Below are 15,622 nucleotides of genomic sequence, written 5' to 3'. Positions count from 1 at the left end.
TCTCAACAATTTTTCCACTACTGTCATCTACCAAAACAATGAAAACATATTACATACTTACACCTACAGAAGAATTATGTAAGAACATTCTAGTTCGATTAAAATTCTTATGTTTAAAGTGTTTCAGTAATTTTAGATCTCCAGTATGTGAATATTTAAAATTAAAAAGCTACAAAAAGATTTACAGTGAAAGGTCTCCATTCCACCCCTCTCCCCTGCCAGTCTCACTCCCTAAAGGCAACCAATGTTACCAGTTTCTACTGACTCCTTCCAAACATATTCACTTTATGCATATGTAAGCAAATATGTATGTATTTATAAATATATCTTAAAGGAGTATATTTGTATGAATGTATTATAAGAACAAATATGCCTAATGAGAGATACTTAAGTTAGCTTCAATCTTCTGTAACAAATAGATAAAATAATCTTAAAAGGTATTAATATACCATAAGATAATAATAATCATTTTAATAATCTTGTAAAGTATATCTATGGGATAAATAGCTAGAGGTGGAAGGAAGGGGGCCAAAGGATACACATGTTTATGTTTACAGTATAAATTACATATCAAATAAAGTCACTGGTAAATAGAGACGTCTCTATTCCATCCTCTTTATGAACTTACATTTTAGTACTTTTTAAAAATATGAGGTTAGAATGAATAAATGCTATCTCAAAAGCTGTCCTTAAATGCCCAGTATCTTCACTACTAAAAATCATCAGATCCAGTAGCAATAAGCACATTCACTTTCAGATCTTGGTTGATAAAAATACACATCCATGAATTAACAGTGACAGTAAGTAAATATATCCCTCTACACATACATAAATGGAGGATAGGGAGAAACTGTTCCCAAATGTTCCAAATATACATGAAATATTGAACTTAGAAAACTGCCATTTGGCAACAAGTTCAGTAATAACTAATTAAGTAAAAAATCACAAATGGATGCTAAAACTAGTATATTATCACTTGATAAGCAAATACTCTCAAAGTGTTTGCCCAAGACACATTACAAAAGGGAAAAATAATAACTTTACAATGGAGTTAGAAGTTTCTTAGTGGAGAAACTTGACTGACACTACCTCAATCAGATGATTAAAGTCAGTATCACCAAAAATGGGACACTCTGACATTACACAACATCTGCGATATTCCAGGCAAAAATGTATAACTCATATCTAACCAGGAAGAAAAATCAGACCAACCTAAATTGAGAGGCAATCTATAAAATAACTGGCCTGTATTCATAAACATTTTCAATACTATAAAAGAAAAAAACTAAGGCACTGTTCCAGATTAAAATGACATGGCAATTGAATGAAACTCCTGATCTGCAACTTTCTTTTTCTACAAAGGACATTACTAGAACAACTGATAACATCTAAATGAGGTCTGTAAATTAGCTAACAGTGTTGTATCAATGTTAATTTCCTGATTTTGACAACTGTAGTATGGTTATTTAGGTGAATATTCTATTTTTAAAGATAAAGAGCATTCTGTTTGCAAATTACGCCTACAGAGTTCATAAAAAATATAAATATATTTCTTGTATATATCAGTTCAGTTCAGTTCAGTCGCTCAGTCGTGTCTGACTCTCCGCGACCCCATGAATCACAGCACGCCAGGCCTCCCTGTCCATCACCAACCCCCGGAGTACACACAAACTCATGTCCACAGAGTCGGTGATGCCATCCAACCATCTCATTCTCCGTCGTCCCCTTCTCCTCCCGCCCCCAACCTTTCCCAGCATCACAGTCTTTTCCAGTGAGTCAACTCGTCGCATGAGGTGGCCAAAGTATTGCAGTTTCAGCTTTAGCATCAGTCCCTCCAATGAACATCCAGGGTTGATCTCCTTTAGAATGGACTGGTTGGATCTCCTTGCAGTATAAGGGACTCTCAAGAGTCTTCTCCAACACCACAGTTCAAAAGCATATGTATCTTCCTCCCCCCATATAAATAGGGGGAGGGAGAGAGAATAAATGATAAACCAAATGTAGTACAATGATAACAGTTGGGGAATATGGTTAAACAGTATCTGGGAATTATTTGTACTATTTTTAGAATATTTCTGTAAGCCTGAAATTATGCCAAAGTTAAAAAAAAAAACTTTTTTTAAATTATCAGATACAGGTACCATTCAAAATGGAGGACAGAATAGAAACTCCCTAACTTAGCTGATAAAAGCCAGAATACTGGTTACCTAGAGGATGGAGGTTGACTAGGAAAAGAAGCCTTTCTGATTGAGGGAGCCTTCTGGAGTGCCGGAAATGACCTGGGTAGCAGTTACACATATGTAGACAGGGAGACACTCATCAAGCTGTACACTTAAGATGTGTGCACTCTGAAAGAGTGAAGGTGAAGTCGCTCACTCATGTCCAACTCTTTGCGACCCCATGGACTGTAGGCTACTCTATCCATGGAATTTTCCATGCAAGGATACTGGAGTGGGTTGCCATTTGCTTCTCCAGATTTTCCCAACCCTGGGATCGAATCCGGGTCTCCCGCACTGCAGGCAGACTCTTTACTGTCTGAGCCACTTTTGGATATACTGCAATTTAATAAAAAAAAAACTTTGAAAATACTATTTACTCCAATCACTAAAAGTGGGTGGTACAAACATTTATGTACCTCCTGATGTGATGAACAGAAGAACCATTAGGAAATTTTCTTGAAAAGAAAAAAAAAGGATAAAGTTAAATATGGCTAAGAATCATATAATAAAGTTCAGAATATGGGAACTTCTATAGGATAAATGAACAAATTTTGTCAATAAATATATGGCATTTTCAAAAGGGAGACTATTAAAATGAAAAGAGACTTAAAAAGACTAAAAAGATGTAACATAAGGCTCTTGTTTGGATCCTGATTTAAGCAAATCAACTATAAAAGAATTTTTTGAAACAGCTGGTAAAGTTTGAACATGGACTAGGTATAAGACAATACTAAGGAACATTGTTAGGCATGATATGGTATTGTAGTTGTGCTCTTAATCCTTCAGATGTATACTATTTAGGGGTAAAATGTTTGGGATAGCTTTAAAATATTTCAGTAAAAGACAAATAACTATATAAAACAAGATTAGCAAATTGTCGGTAATTAACGGAGTTGGGTGACTGGCTACATGAGGGTTCATTATATTATCCTATTTGCATGTGTGGTGTTAGAAATTTTCCATATTAAAAATTCTTTAAAAGACATTGAGGCTATCTTTTCCCATAATTAACACAAAAAGTAGAGAAGGCTATTAATAGATGCAGCCTCATATAACCTGAGGATTTTGAAACTGTGTTCCAGAAAGTAATTAAGGTTCTGCAGAGCCTATTTAGGAGTAACACGCAAATGTAGACCAGTGGCTACTGTGTTTGGGAAAAGAGACATAGAAAACTAAATTTTTCCATTTTTCATATAGATTCTTTTGCAAAGAGCTTCTTGCCTAATGAGTGAAAACCACTAGTACTATGAAAAAGAGTCCTGGATTAAATGTTCAAAGTATTGCTATAAAGGATATCATAGGGACAATTGGAAAAACGTAAAAGGAGTTTGAAGATTAAATGGTAGTTAATGGGTCAATGTTCATGTCCTAGTTATGATGGCTATATTGTGGTTGTATAGGAGAATGTCCTTTATAGGAAATATACTACATTCTGAAGTAGTCAAGAGTGATGGAGCATCCTTTCGGCAACATATGCTCAAATGGAATAAAGAAAGAAAGGTTCTTAATAATATACTTGCAACTCTGTACGTTTAAGATTGTTTCAAAAATTTCTCACTAACTCTATCTTTCTTCGATGTTTCAAAAAGATAGAGTGGGATACTATCTTTGAATTATCATTACGTACATCAACCAGTGGAACAAGGAAGTGTTAATGAGGTTTCTATGAGACACAATGGCTTAACTTTTACTGAAGAAACTACTAGAAACATTTTACTTAATCAGAGCTATTGTTCTTAGACAAGAGGCTCAGCATGAAGAATGCAATCTCTAATTAAGAGAAAGTTTGTGAATTTTCTTTAGGAATGTCTATACCTTTTATCAGATATTTTGAAACAATTAGTATCCCCTGCAAGTTTAATAAACCCATTAATAAGATAACAAGTATCATATTTGGCTGAAGTAATCAAAGAAACAAAATAACTCCTGTAACAGCTGGACTTTCCTGAGTCCAAAAATGAAAGGATTAGAAAGGATTTAAGGTATCAATCCCTAATTTATAGGCAGTACTGTCCCAACTTAACACAGAAAGAAACTCAGGAATTTTTCTTCAGTACTAGGTTTGCATAAAATTTGTTTTTTTTAAAGGAGAGTATGCTAAACTACTATTAAAATCCTATTCAGATTTAAAATGTCAAGGTCTTCGATCACAATTACCAGTTTTTTTCATGCTTTTGTCACTATAGTTAATATTCTTTTGGATAAACTATGCTCATCTCTAAATCTATAATTTAAGTTTTTAAAAAACTCATTTTTAATAATTATGAAAAATTTCAAACCCACAGGAAATACACATAACACCCTTTTCTCCTCATATAGTCATCAACTGTTTCTACTGTGCCATACTATTTTATCAAATCATCTGAAAATATGCTGTGGACATCATAATACTACTAAATACGTTAGCAAGTACCTGCCCCAAAAAAAGCAAATTAGGACATTTTTCTTTCCAACCACATCTCCATTACTACACTCAAGAAAATCACCTGTTTAGTATCAACACTTAAGGGAAGCCTGCAGCCTGTGGGTTCAACAACAGTCAGACATGACTTAGCAACTGAACAACAACAAAGTATCAACATACACAACACTCAAGTTTCCTCAACTGTCCCCCAAATCTCCTTTTTTTCCCTTCAATCCACTCAAAGTTCATGCTTTGCAATCGTCAATTCCGGAATATTCGCCCCCATTCTTCTGTTCCATCCACTTTTCTTTGTCTATCAGAGCACTGACTCCTTTTAAAAGCCCTGTCTGACACACGACGCACACATTCTAGGTGTGTCAATTTCTGCATGATTAGATTTAGACCAAAGAACTTCAGCAAGACCACCACACAGGGCGTGCAGGACACCTCCCACTGCACCACATCAGGATGCACACAACACTGAGCCATCTCACTACTGGACTTGTTTAGCTGAACAACTCAGGAAACGTAGTAACCGCTGCTGCTGCTGCTAAGTCACTTCAAGATCACTCTATTTTTCAGGGCATAGCTATCTCTTTGTAATTAATATGTCAAATAATAATTTGAGACTACAAGGACTTTTTTTGTTCCCCAACAACTTTCCTCTTAATGGTTTAGATTAATTGATGATCTTTGCCTAATTCAACAATTACATTGATAATTACAAAGAGCTGATTTTTAAAATTCTATTATTCGTTCCACATTTATTAACTGACATTCTTCTGTTTTTCATCTTTTCCATCTTGCTATTTTTTTAAATTTTTTTTAGTCTCTTTGGACTCACAGATTTTTGTTTCTGAATTCACTGTGTTACAATCCATTATCTTCATTATCTACCATTTTTTGATTCTCAAATTGTCTCCAATTTGGCTTCTGGGAGTCTCTTTAAATCTGCTCCCATGTCCTCTTGATAATACCCTAGTAGACTTTAAGTATTTCTTCACTTTCTGAAATTTAGTCACTTCTCCATGAAGCTCTAGTATTTCTTTTAGTGGTATTTGGGATTCAATGTCTGGATACTAAATATGCTCATTGCTACGAGGACATCATTTCATACTTTTCTGTAATTAAGACTTTGGAAAATATTCCAGAAATGCAGTTACTTTCAAACCTATGACTTTGAGGTTCATTAAATGCAGATATAGAAATAGTGTATAGCACATGAAAAGATGCTCATCATCATTATTATAGAAATGCAAATTAAAACCACAATGAGATACCACTTCATAGCTACTAAGATGGATAAAATAAAACATACAATAACAAGTGTCAAAAAAAAGTGGAGAAATTAGAACCCTCATACGTTGTGAGTGGGACTATAAAATGATGTAGCCACTTTGGAAGACAGTTTGGCAGTTGCTCAAAATGTTAAACATAGAAATGCCATTTGTTGTTTAGTTGCTAAGTCTTGTTCAACTCTTTTGCGACCCCATTGGCCTGTAGCCTGCCTCTGTCCACAGGATTTCCCAGGTAAGAATACTGGAGTTGGTTTCCATTTCCTTCTCCAGGAAATGTTTCCAACTCAGGGATCGAATCCTTGTCTCTGGCATTGGCAGGCGGGTTCTTTACCACTGAGCCACCAAGCAAGCCCATGGCCATTATATTTTTAAAATATTCTTTCCCTTAATTAACTCATTGCTAAATAAATAACTACTTTTTATATCCACTTTTTACATGATTAGATATTAATGACAACCACCAAAAACTTTAATGACAGTTTCTACCAGAAAGTGTTCCTTCTCCACATCTTGTATTAAGAATAAGAATAATTAATTCATTACAAATAAAATAATAAAACTGATTATGATTAGAAGTTTAAAATGTTCTTATAACCGTTTTTACTGAAGAAAGCACTCTTAAGAGGAAAAACGTGATCCATTTGAACCCAAATGACCAACGTTAACTTACCATGTGTGGAGCACTGATTGTTGCTTGGAACCCTGCAAAAGAAGAAGAGAACTACTGATACATTCAGCTGCAAAAACACATGAAATGCTCCATGTAAGTCCTTTTCTAGCATCCGTACATTATTTTCCATAATGATTATTTTCACATTTATGATCTCAAGAAATAAAAGCATTTTGTACTTGAGAGTACTGTCATGCACAGTTAAAATTAGAAAAATATAATCATGCCAAAGGCTATCTGTGCTCAGTACAACAGTCCCACTATTTCTGAAAATTTCTTCCCCCATATAGTTAGTTAAGGAAGAATTTCACTGACTTGATAAATTTATGATGTTTTTCCCTTCAGATTCATAAAAAGAAAATAAGCTTCCATATATCATAAAATATGCAAGATCACTGCAAATTAACTTACTTCATATTTTTGGCACCTTAAAAAAAAAACTGGCACTAGCAATCAGAGGAACTTAAGAGACTAATAAAGTAGTTCCATTTACTCTTTACACTATCACCTAATGTTAATTAAAACAATCTTTTTTTAGTTTTTAGCTTTTTTTTTTTTACAGTGTTGCTTTCTCAAGACTTATTTACCTGCTTCTGCATCTGAAGCAATTTTCACTGAGCGGTGGTAGCAGGTGCCTTCGGGGTTCAGAAGCTCCCCAGGATCTTCTCTGCTGATCGTTAAAGTACTTCCAAAAGAAGGCAGCATGGCAGCTGGCCGACAGAATCCTGAGGCACTCCTAAGCCTCAAAGGCGCCCACTGCCAAGGCTCAGCAGTTCAGCAAAGCCTGCTTCAGAAGAAGGAGTTAAATATGGCACTTTCTAAAAACAAGCACAAACCAGAAAACTCAGGGCAAGTGAAGCAGAGAAGTCAGTAATAACTTAGCTACACATTCCCTTCGATAACGATTTTAGAATTTTCTGCTACTACAAAAACCAACCTTTGTCAACATTAGAGACCCTAAGAGAATTCATCACGCAGCTTAAACTCTAAGCTTTCATCTAAAGTACACTTTAAGGAAATGTTTGTAGAATTCTTACATATATCCTTCAAGAAAATAGAAACTGTAAGTTTTCATCTAAAGGACGCTTTAAGAAATTGTTTACAAAATTCCTACATATCTCCTTTAAAAAAACAGAAAAGACACTTTATAAACAACACTTTATTAAGATGGAGCAGCAAGGTAATAAATGGAAAATGGTCTATTTTTACTTAGATTAGAGAGCAAATGAGTAAAATTTGTGACATTTTCTAAAATCCAAAACTTACCTATTGATTGTGGAGAATCCATATAAGGGTTACACTTTGCGTAGTGGGAGCGGTCTGTAGCCAGCATTACTTCAAACACTTTATCTGTCTTGATGATTCCATTTTCTGAAATGAATGAGGCAATACTTTAAGTTGGGAACGGTATGATCAGATGTAGTAGTTTAGCATAATTACTCTGGCTACACTGTAGAGAATAGACTGGAAGAGAGCAAAATTGTCACGATGGCTCAGGTAACCACAGTATGGTCTTTAATAATGAAAGGACGAAGAAAAGAAGGATTTGAGTTATATTTAGTAGGTAATGTATACGTGACTGACTAGATTTGGAGGTGGGAGGGGGATAATGTTTGAGATGCTGATATCGTATACTGGTCTGAGAAATCCTAGAGAAGCATCATAGCTAAGGAGAAAAAGGATAAGCTATGTATTTAGGAGGAGCTATGGACCATACCCATAGAGATAGCAGCCAGTTGGACAAGCAGATCTGGGGCTCAGGAGAAAAATCTAGATTACAGATATAAATGACTAGTTGTACAGATGGCAACCGAAGCAATGAAAGTGAAGGAAAGTGGCCAGAGGAAAAACTACACAAAGAAGAAAAACAAGTGTCCATTTAAGAGAAACGCAAAGGGACTGGAGCCTTCAAAGACTGTGCTGAGGAGCAGCCACAGAGGCAGAAGAAAATCAAGCGAACATAGTGTTACAGGGACCAAGAGAAATAAGTTTTTCAAAAAGGAAGGCAAGACCATATGACATAAATGATTCTTGAAAACATTATAGAAGTGAAAGAACTCAGGCACAAAGATGGCATACTGTATGATTCTATTTAAAGAAATGTCCAGAACAGGCAAATCTATAGAGAAAGAAAGTACACTAGTGGTTGCTTCCCTGCTGGCTCAGACGGTAAAGCATCTGTCTACAATGCAGGAGATCCGGGTTCGATCCCTGGGTCGGGAAGATCCCCTGGAGAAGGAAATAGCAACCCACTGCAGTTCTCTTGCCTGGAAAATCCCATGGATGGAGGAGCCTGGTGGGCTACAGTCCATGGGGTTGCAAAGAGTCAGACACGATTGAGCGACGTCACTCACTCAGTGGTTGCTTGTGGTTAGGAGAATAGGAGGGCAAAACAGGGTATCTTTTTGAGGTGATGAAAATATTAAATTGACCATGGTAATGGTTGCACATACCTGTAAATATACTAAAAATCACCAATATCATCTAAATTAGAGAATTATTTTTAAAATATAGTGGGGCCAGAAGTGGCAACCATAATAGAAGCACTGCCTCCGAGAGAGAACCACATATAGGCAGGGAAAGGATGACACCTCATGACACAGCCGTGAAGGGACAGAAGGAAGAAAGTGAAGGATCCTACAGAAACAGAAGAGCAGCAAGGTACACCGACTCCTCCCCCTTTCTCACCATTATTACCAATATCATTATGCACTAAAGAAACCGCAAGTGCTCTTGAACTGTGTGCATAAAATGCCTAAAAACAGGAAAGAGAAAAACTAACTCCAGTCAAAGCTACTGTAAAAAGAAGACAACATGCAAACAAAATATTTCAGCTGATTAAACATACCAATCCTATATTCTAAGAAAACTTAACACAAAGTAAATATTACCAGAAACATCAACATCCAAGACATCAACTAATACAATTATCAGGGAATTCCCTGGCAGCCAAGTGGTTAGGACTCAAGTGTTTTCACTGCAGGGCATCTGGGTTCAACCCCTGGTCTGGGAACTAAGATCCCACAAGCCACGTGGCACAGCCAGGAAAAAAAAAAAAAAGAGGGAAGAAAAGAAAATACTATCAGACTTTAAAACAAGAAAAAAAAATTTCAACTCTCAAGGCAAAAAAAAAAATCAAATTACCTAGTAAGAGTTAAAAAAAAAAAAAAGGCAACCATTAGCTTTCTTAAGAGCAACATTCAAAGCAAAGCAAGAATGAAGCAGTAGCACTGAAGAAATTCAAGGAAAGGAAGTGCAAGTTAATAACTAAAAAGGAGGAAACTGTAAATGTACTCAACAACATGAACAAATCTTAAGAGCACTAACCTCACTGAAAGAAGTCAGGCAAGGAGATTCTACCCTATGTGATTCCATCTATTAATATAGTGAATTCCAGAAAAGTCAAAACCATAGAGGCTGAACTGATTTGGAGTTGCTAGGGGTTGGGGGGTGAAAGGAGGAGATGAACTGCAAAAGGGCATGAGAAAATTTTGCAGGTGAGAGAAATGGTCTGTATCAGAGAGCAGCAAACTTCTGTTAAGATCCAAACAGTAAATATTTTAGGCTTTGAAGGCCATAAAAGTCTCTGCTGCAACTACCTGACTCTGCCACTAAAGTGCAAGAACAGCTATACAGCAGACATAAATGAATGGGTGTTCAGTTCAGTCGCTCAATCGTGTCCGACTCTCCGCGACCCCATGAGTCACAGCACGTCAGGCCTCCCTGTCCATCACCAACTCCCGGAGTTCACTCAAACTCATGTCCACAGAGTCGGTGATGCCATCCAGCCATCTCATTCTCTGTCGTCCCCTTCTCCTCCCGCCCCCAACCTTTCCCAGCATCAGAGTCTTTTCCAGTGAGTCAACTCGTCGCACGAGGTGGCCAAAGTATTGCAGTTTCAGCTTTAGCATCAGTCCTTCCAATGAACACCCAGGATTGATCTCCTTTAGAATGGACTGGTTGGATCTCCTTGCAGTACAAGGGACTCTCAAGAGTCGTGTGGCTGTACTCAAATAAAACTTTATTTCTAAAAACAGGCAGCAGGCCAGATTTGGCCTGTGAGCTGTAGTTTGCTCACTCCTGTTTTATATCATTAGGGTGGGGGTTATACAACTGTATTTGTCAAAATTTTCAAATCATGGTCTTAAAATTGGTGAATTTTTCCATAAATTATATCTCAATAAAGCTGACTTAAAAATTACGGCCAAAACTGTTCTTCAAATTATCAAGGTTATAGGAAAAACATCTTAAATGTGCAAGAACTCAGGGAATGCTAAACACACATGTCCTTCCTAAGAAATCTAGAAGATGTGCTTCATCTAATGAAGCAATTACCAGGGACACCTCAGAAAAGGGCCTACGTCCAATTGCAGAGCAAAGGTTAAAACTGGGCGGATTGGCCTGCCTCCAGAGGATCCTGTCAAATTGGTTTTGCCAGAACACCCATTACTCCGGATGTAATTTTCCACCCACTGATCCCCACCCTGCTCCTAGACTATAAATCCCCACTCACTCACACTGTGTTGATAACTAAGACCAGTTTTATACTGATGGCTCTCTTCCCCTATTGCAACTGTTACTAAATAAAATCTGGTTTTACCTTTAAAAAAAAAAAAAGACTAAAAGGGTAAAGACACTAGTGGAGGACCTCCCTGGTGGTACAGTGGATGGGAGTCACCTGCCAATGCAGGGGACATGGGTTTGATCCCTGTTCCAGGAAGAATACACATGCCACAGAGCGACTAAGCTCATGGGCCACAGCTGCTGAGCCCGTGACTCTAGAGCCCAGGAACTGCAACTCCTGAGTCCACGTGCTGCAAGGACTGAAGCGCGCATGCCATAGAGCCCATACTCCACAAGGGAAGCCGCTGCAACGAGAAGCCTGCGTACTGCAACTAGTGAGTAGCCCCTGCCCACCGCAACTAGAGAAAAGCCTGCGCAGCAACGAAGACCCAGCACAGCCAAAAATAAATAAATAAAATTTTTAAAAAAGACCAAAACCTGTTTTAAAGAAAACAAAGAGAAGCTGCTGCAATGAGAAACCCATGCACTGCAACGAACAGCAGCGCCCACTCACTGCAACTAGGAAAAGCCCTCACAAAACAACGAAGACCTAGTGCAGCGATAAATTATTTTTAAAAAAGACACTAGTGGAATAATAATGCTTTAATGTTATATGTTCTGACAAAGTAGAAACAATGCAACTAAAAACAATGGGAAAAGCAGAATTAGATCATTGACTGTTTTGAGGAATCAAAGGATACCACTTAATACTGACTGACCAGACAGTATTAGAAAGAAATACTAATATAAGAAATACTAAGTGTAAGAAAAGGTGGCTTAAGGACACTATAAAATGTATAAATAAACACTGTCCAAATAACAAAAGAATGTTTTAAAAACTAGCAAATAAGGCATACCAACAAGAGAAACACTTAAATAGTCAAAGACTGGTAAAGATACGAATCGTTTTCCAACTAAAAATATTACAAATTTGGGTTCATTAACCCAAACAGAAAGTACTGTTTCTACATAAATAAGCTCAGGCAAGCTACCTGTAAAGGCTACTAAAACAGTTAAAGCATTTCTTAAAAAGTTTTAAAAGCAGAGTAATAACAATATCATTTACTGAATATTTACCACATGCCAGACAAAGCCCTAAGCACATTACACACTCTATCTCTTTTGAGATATGAACTTAGGAACTATGAAGCAATCTTATGTTATCTCTACAATCCTATAAAGTAAGCACCATTATTACTCCATCTTACAGATAATAAGACTGAGCACAGAAAGACTAAGTTGTTCCAGATCCCAGAGCAAATGAGGGGTAGGGCCATTGAAGTTACGATGTCAGATTCCTGTTGACCACTTCACTGTACTGCTACTAACATATACAAATAGCTTAGTGACTTACACGAATTCACAGACTCTCAAGGTCAGAAGGGTCATCAAATCTAACTTCTTCATAAATTGGTACCATGATCTCCACTTGAAGAGCTGCACAATGTGAAACAGCCATTTCACATTTAGACTACATTATTAGAATTGTGTGAACTGTGAAAGTTGCTCAGTCGTGCCCAACTCTGCAACCTCATAGACTATACAGTCCATGGAATTCTCCAGGCCAGAATACTGGAGTGAGTGGGTAGCCTTTCCCTACTTCAGGGGATCTTCTCAACCCAGGGATCAAACCTAGGTCTCCCACATTGCAGGCAGATTCTTTACCAGCTGAGCCACAAGGGAAGCCCAATTATCAGAATACTTCCCTATATTAAGAGGAAATCTCCCTCTTTATAACTCACTCACATAAACCCTTAGTGCTACTCTCTAAAGTTACCCAGAATATACTGAATTTTCTATCCAACCAACACTTTTTACATATTTAAACAAATCATGATCATTTCACGTTTTTCTGTTTCTCAGGTTAAGCAGCCTTACTCAACACTTCCAATTACCATATATTCACACATTCTTCTCTAAATGAACATTTGTGATATATAAAATCAAACACATTGCTACCAGCACATTCTAAAAATCAAGTACATTAAAGAGATTTCTTCCCTTAAGCTAGAAAACATACATCTATCAAACTTACCTGAGTTTCTTTGGTAGGTTTCTTAATCTATAGAGGGATACAGAATTCACACACACACCAAAAAACTAACAGGTTTTAAAAGTATGTCACCAGTCATTTATTAAGAAGCTGAATGCATAAAGCTCAACATAAAGACTTCTTAGACTATAATTAGGTGATTTCCAAAATTTTCACTACAAGGTTATTATTTGATTTTTCCCAGGATTCCATATTTTGAAAGATGCCTAAAGCAAGCTACGGTTACTAAGCTATTAAATCATTTTCCCATTTTTGACAATCTGACATACACAACTGCCAGTGCCCTGCAATATTTCTAGCAAACAGCAAAGTAATGTTTCACTTCATTTGTACAGCCTAATTATAAGTAAACATGCAATTACTATTAGGTTTTCTGAATTAGTGAACAGTTTTAGAACCACTCATGCTCAATTTTCCTGCACCCTAAGGATCAAGGGCCCTAATTAAATAATTATAACAATGGTTAATGCTGATCCAAATAAGAAGTTAGCAGAATCCAGAAAGGAGAATGCAACAGAATCCAAGCTATAAACCAAAAAAAAAAAAAAAAACTTGAAAAAATTAGACCCATGTTAAGAAGGTATTTGTTTCTCTTCTCAACTTGAGGAATAGGGAAGGGTGAAAATGGAAATAAATTCCAGGAAAAGGACAAAAACCCTATACAAGAGTCATAATTTATGTAAGAACTGTAAACTGTGGCATGATTTCAAAAAACTGATAAAGGTGTAAACGAAGGAAAAACAAATTCCCTGGAAGTTCAGTGGTTAGGACTCAGCACTTTCATCACTCTCAGTCTCCGGTCAGGAAACCAAGATTCCACTAGCCGTACAGCAAAAAAAAGGAAAAACATTTGACTGTTCCTCGTCAACAGCAGAGGGGCCTGTGATACTAGGAACAAAGAGCAGAGAATAAACTCACAGCGCACAACGTGCTCAGAGAAGTACTGACCCAGTCTTTAGCGTCTGTGATGATGGTTATTAACTTTCAACACTTAAAAATTAAGAGTGCAGACGATTTACTGCTCAGAACCAAATGCAATGTTATCAATTTTGACAATGTAAAATCGCCACCAGTAATCTGAAACGTAAGTACCCTTTCTTACAAAGTGGAAGGGTTAAAGTATAGTGTCAGCTTATAAATTATAGAACAAAAAATTGAGGTTAAAGTATATTACTCAAAGTTACAAAGGTAACCACAAAAGAGGAAGCAGAAATTGAAATATAACTGTATGTGGGGAAGGGAGTAAGTTAAAAGGGTATATACTCATCCATCTTGGCAGGAAGTCAGCAGATGATGTCTAAAGTTGATAAAGAAATAGCAGTTCAAGCATGTTATTTAGAGACATGAAGACAATCACCAGAAGATCCAAAAACACAATTAAAAGTGTTCACTAGAGGCTCCAGGGAGTAAGATGTAAAATGTGGCAGGGTCTCTGTTTCTTTCACAGTGGTAGAATTGGGGGCATCATCTAGCCTCTCTGCAGTTAAATGTAGCCTTACAATTAAGTTCTTGCCAATGAGAACACAGGAAGAAATTATGTATGCCCTTAAAAGGAATGTGGGTTTTCTCCTTTTCCCACTTTTCTTCCCACCAGCTGGAATATGTAAATGATGGGGGTAAATTAACTTCAGCTTTGTAGACAAGGGAAAGACTTAAGCGATCACAAGGAGAAAAAAGGAGCCCAGGTCTCCAAGACCATAGAACTATCATATTAACTCTGAATTGCTTGTTTACACTTGGATTGTTACAGGAGACAAACTTTGTATGTGTAAAATGAGATCAGTGTGAACAACAGGATTGGAGTGGGAGCACGGGAACAGGTTGTAGAAGACCCCTAAAAGGCCTGAAAGCTAACCAAGAAGCATTTCCAACTGGTACAGTAAGCAACAGAAATCTTGGCAGAACAGTGACAAAACAGAGAGCAGTATACTAAGACAATCAGTGTAAGGTGTAGCATGAACCCGAGGGGTCAGAAATTCAGAGTGTGATGACCAATCAGACACTTGGAGGCACAACACTCCAAATAAGAACTAAGAGCCAAGGCTAGGGTACAATCAATGAAAATATTGACCGTGAAAGGCATCTGTAATAACTACTGAGTTAATCTCAGGACAATCTGAAAGAATCAATAACTATTACAAGATTTCTGATCTGGAGAACAAAAGACTGGAAGCAATCCTGGCAGAGATGGAAAAAAAAGACAGATCCGGTGCGGGTATGAAGCACTGAAAACACAGATAAGCAAACAGGCTACAGATGGATTTCAAGTCATACAGAAACTAAGTTTCTGTAACTCGTTACAGAGTTAAATCTCAAAAAAAAGAACTATTACATTATTGCATTAGTTCTATGACTTGAGCATTTGTTAATCAACTACTCTGTATTTAATCCCCACTAACAAAATGCCAGGGAGAA

At 37.0% G+C, this 15,622-nt stretch overlaps 2 protein-coding genes across 4 annotated transcripts in view; one reads left to right on the top strand and one right to left on the bottom strand.

Annotated features, from left to right (window-relative positions):
- Nucleotides 1-11,093, top strand: part of LRP11 (LDL receptor related protein 11) — an 88,065-nt gene extending 76,972 nt beyond the window's left edge. Inside the window, exon 8 of the mRNA XM_088840819.1 lies at nucleotides 10,431-11,093. Within this exon, the coding sequence (XP_088696945.1) occupies nucleotides 10,431-10,531 (101 nt within the window). The 3' untranslated portion in view covers nucleotides 10,532-11,093. The remainder of the gene's footprint in view (nucleotides 1-10,430) is intronic.
- PCMT1 (protein-L-isoaspartate (D-aspartate) O-methyltransferase) overlaps nucleotides 1-15,622 on the bottom strand; it is a 39,982-nt gene that overhangs the window by 18,749 nt on the left and 5,611 nt on the right. For all 3 annotated transcript variants that reach the window (XM_055433854.2, XM_055433851.2, XM_055433853.2), the window contains exons 2-3: nucleotides 7,858-7,962; nucleotides 6,592-6,623 (exon numbers count right to left, since the gene is read on the bottom strand). In XM_055433854.2, the coding sequence (XP_055289829.1) occupies nucleotides 6,592-6,623; nucleotides 7,858-7,962 (137 nt within the window). The remainder of the gene's footprint in view (nucleotides 1-6,591; nucleotides 6,624-7,857; nucleotides 7,963-15,622) is intronic.

The sequence above is a fragment of the Moschus berezovskii genome, chromosome 10, assembly GCF_049115385.1.
Source record: "Moschus berezovskii isolate FMDL1 chromosome 10, NW_MosBer_1.0, whole genome shotgun sequence".
Taxonomy (NCBI): domain Eukaryota; kingdom Metazoa; phylum Chordata; class Mammalia; order Artiodactyla; family Moschidae; genus Moschus; species Moschus berezovskii.
The sequence above is the reverse complement of the archived record's forward strand: the minus strand, read 5'-3'. Positions and strand labels throughout refer to the sequence as shown.